This window comes from Penaeus vannamei, chromosome 34 (assembly GCF_042767895.1).
Source record: "Penaeus vannamei isolate JL-2024 chromosome 34, ASM4276789v1, whole genome shotgun sequence".
Lineage (NCBI taxonomy): Eukaryota > Metazoa > Arthropoda > Malacostraca > Decapoda > Penaeidae > Penaeus > Penaeus vannamei.
In genome coordinates, this window is record NC_091582.1 from 21897831 (window position 1) to 21900316 (window position 2486).

At 46.5% G+C, this 2486-nt stretch overlaps 1 protein-coding gene across 1 annotated transcript in view; it reads right to left on the reverse strand.

Moving 5' to 3' along the window:
* Nucleotides 1-916: 916 nt before the first annotated feature.
* The window catches only part of LOC113807465 (uncharacterized), a 23465-nt gene continuing 21895 nt past the window's right edge, over nucleotides 917-2486 (reverse strand). The window contains exon 5 of the mRNA XM_070113256.1: nucleotides 917-2486. This exon is cut by the window's right edge and continues 274 nt beyond it. Within this exon, the coding sequence (XP_069969357.1) occupies nucleotides 1488-2486 (999 nt within the window). The 3' untranslated portion in view covers nucleotides 917-1487.

Genomic DNA, 2486 nt, shown 5'->3' on the forward strand with positions numbered 1-2486 from the left:
TCACCTTTAACAGCCGCACGTAGCAACTATAATAGAGAAATCACCCATTTTATCCACCTTTGCGTCCCTGATGATAATCATTGGGGGTCGTAGGTCTTCCCTTTGCCGCTAAGTGGGCGTGTCCAAAACTGGTCACGCCCACTTATTGACTTATTCCATGTTTCGCGGGATCATCAAGGAGAAATGTCCATTGATAATTCCATGCCGAGGGTCAACCTCAATATTTAAGACTGTTTAGACAAAGGCAAAGGATTATACATATTACCCCCCCTCCACTTTGGTATGCCTTGGCTCTCATTGCATTCGCGCCTTCTGCAATGTAACATTTCATACCAATCAACATTTATAAGCATTATAATACCTGCACATTATCTCAGTTATTTATTTGTCTCTTAGATTCTTTATTCTTTGAGGGACATGTTTAGGATCTACCCGTGTTTTCGAAATACTTTGTTTGTTGGGTCATCGCACTATTAGTACTATTATTATTATTAGAACTATCCTTGTTATTATCATTATCGCGATTATGGATATGATTAATGTTAATATTATCACTGCGATTATTGTTATTATTGTTATCATTATCAAAAATGGAAGATGAATGAATTTAAAGCAGCCTGGGTTAAAATCAACAGCACCTTCTTTTCAAAGATGGAAATATGCTTTATTGTTATTATTGTTATTATTCTCAAAAATGGAAGATGAATGAATTTAAAGTAGCCTGGCTTAAAATCAGCACCACCTTCTCTTCAAAGAAGAAAAGAATATGCTATATTTATACACTGGAAAGCAGAACGACAGCTCTCAACAAAAGAATATTAAAAGATGAAAACAAAAGTCCGAAATATTGGATATCAGCGTAACATTTCAAGGAACCACGTACATATATATGGCAGGTTTTCCTGTCAGAGTGAGAGAACATCTTGACTTGGGCGGATAAGTGCTTTGAGAGAACTGAAAGGGAATACGTTTGCCCGTTTGATTTCAGCACTTCATCTTGACTTTTAAAACCAGGATTCGTGTTTCCAGGACTTCGCGATCTCCACTCTTCTTGCCACGCGGATTCCAGGTTTTTTGAATGCTGAGTCGCCAGCCAGAGCGACGGAATTCCAATTAACCTGAGAAAGCTGACTCATTTCGAATGATTCTTTAGGATTACAACAAAAAAATAACAATGGTTAGTTACTGTCTACATGATCACTATTTACAATTCTAAGGGACGGTCATGTCGCAAACAGACCCAAACATGGAAGAAGTAGGTAGGTTAAGTGGATATTAGTAATACAATTTCAAGATTTAGATCTGAGGAAAAAAACATCTCTGCAATGGCAGAGATTAAATGCAATATCAGGTTTCAACGAGAACAACTATCTAATTACATACTATTTTGGAACAAGCCTGAAGAGATGTCTGTAGAGAACATGCCCTTACACCAAACTCTGTTCATTAAAGTTATGGAAAGCAGCTACAGGATATCTATGTACAGTCTACGTCGCTGAGGAGGTCCCCTTGACCGCTTCGGGACTCGTCGCGTCCAGGCAGCCGTGTTTGGTGAGGTTTAATATGTAAGTGTTGACGTTCGTGAAGAACTGCTGGGCCACGTCGTCGGTCATCTTGTTGGAGTAGTAGTCGAGGGAAATCATGAACTTCCCGACGAAGGTCTGGAAGGTGAGCGTGCACGCGTGGCCGGCGAGCGCGCTGGAGACCGAGCGAAGCATGCGGGTGATCTCCACGGGGCCGTCGCCGTACTTGCCTGGCAGAAGGTGCTGCAGGTTGCCCATGTTGGTGGTGATCATGTGCGAGTGCGTGCGGTTCTGGCGGGCGCGGCGCGTGAGCTCGTAGTTGATGTGGAAGATGAGGCTGGAAGGGCGGAAGAGAGGCGAGTTTTTGGCGGGCGTGTGGTGGACGTTGAGGCTGTCCTGGAGGTTGTCGTAGATCCGCTTGACCAGCGCCCAGAAGCTGTCCTTGTCGGTGAAGTCGGCGGACCGAATGAGGAGCTCGGTCTCATCGAGGGAAATGTGGCAGCCCAGGGACTCCTTGTTCTCAGAGGGGAAGTAGCGACGCATATTGATGCAGTTGGCCGTGTTGATGAGAGCAGAGTCGATTCTTCCCTTGGCACGCTGCTGGGCGACCCGGAAGATGGCGATGTTGGCGATGGCGACGATGCAGGCGTGCACGGTGACGCCGGCAGCCCTGCACTGCTGCACCAGCCGCTGCGTTGCCTCCGCCGAGATCTCGTCCATGATGACCTTCGTCGTGGCGACTCTGGTCTCGGGCTGCGGCAAGATGCCTTTGAAGTAGAGCTTCTGGTTGTAATTCCTGACGAAGGTGTCGAAGAGCTTGCTCCAGAAATATTTGAAGACGTAGATCCAGTCGTAGCGCTTGAAGAGGGCGTCCGGCAGGGCTGGGATGACGCCCCGGAAGGGCACGTCGTGCTCCATGCCCATCATGGAAGCATTCAGGACGCGCATCACGTCCCGGCCGAG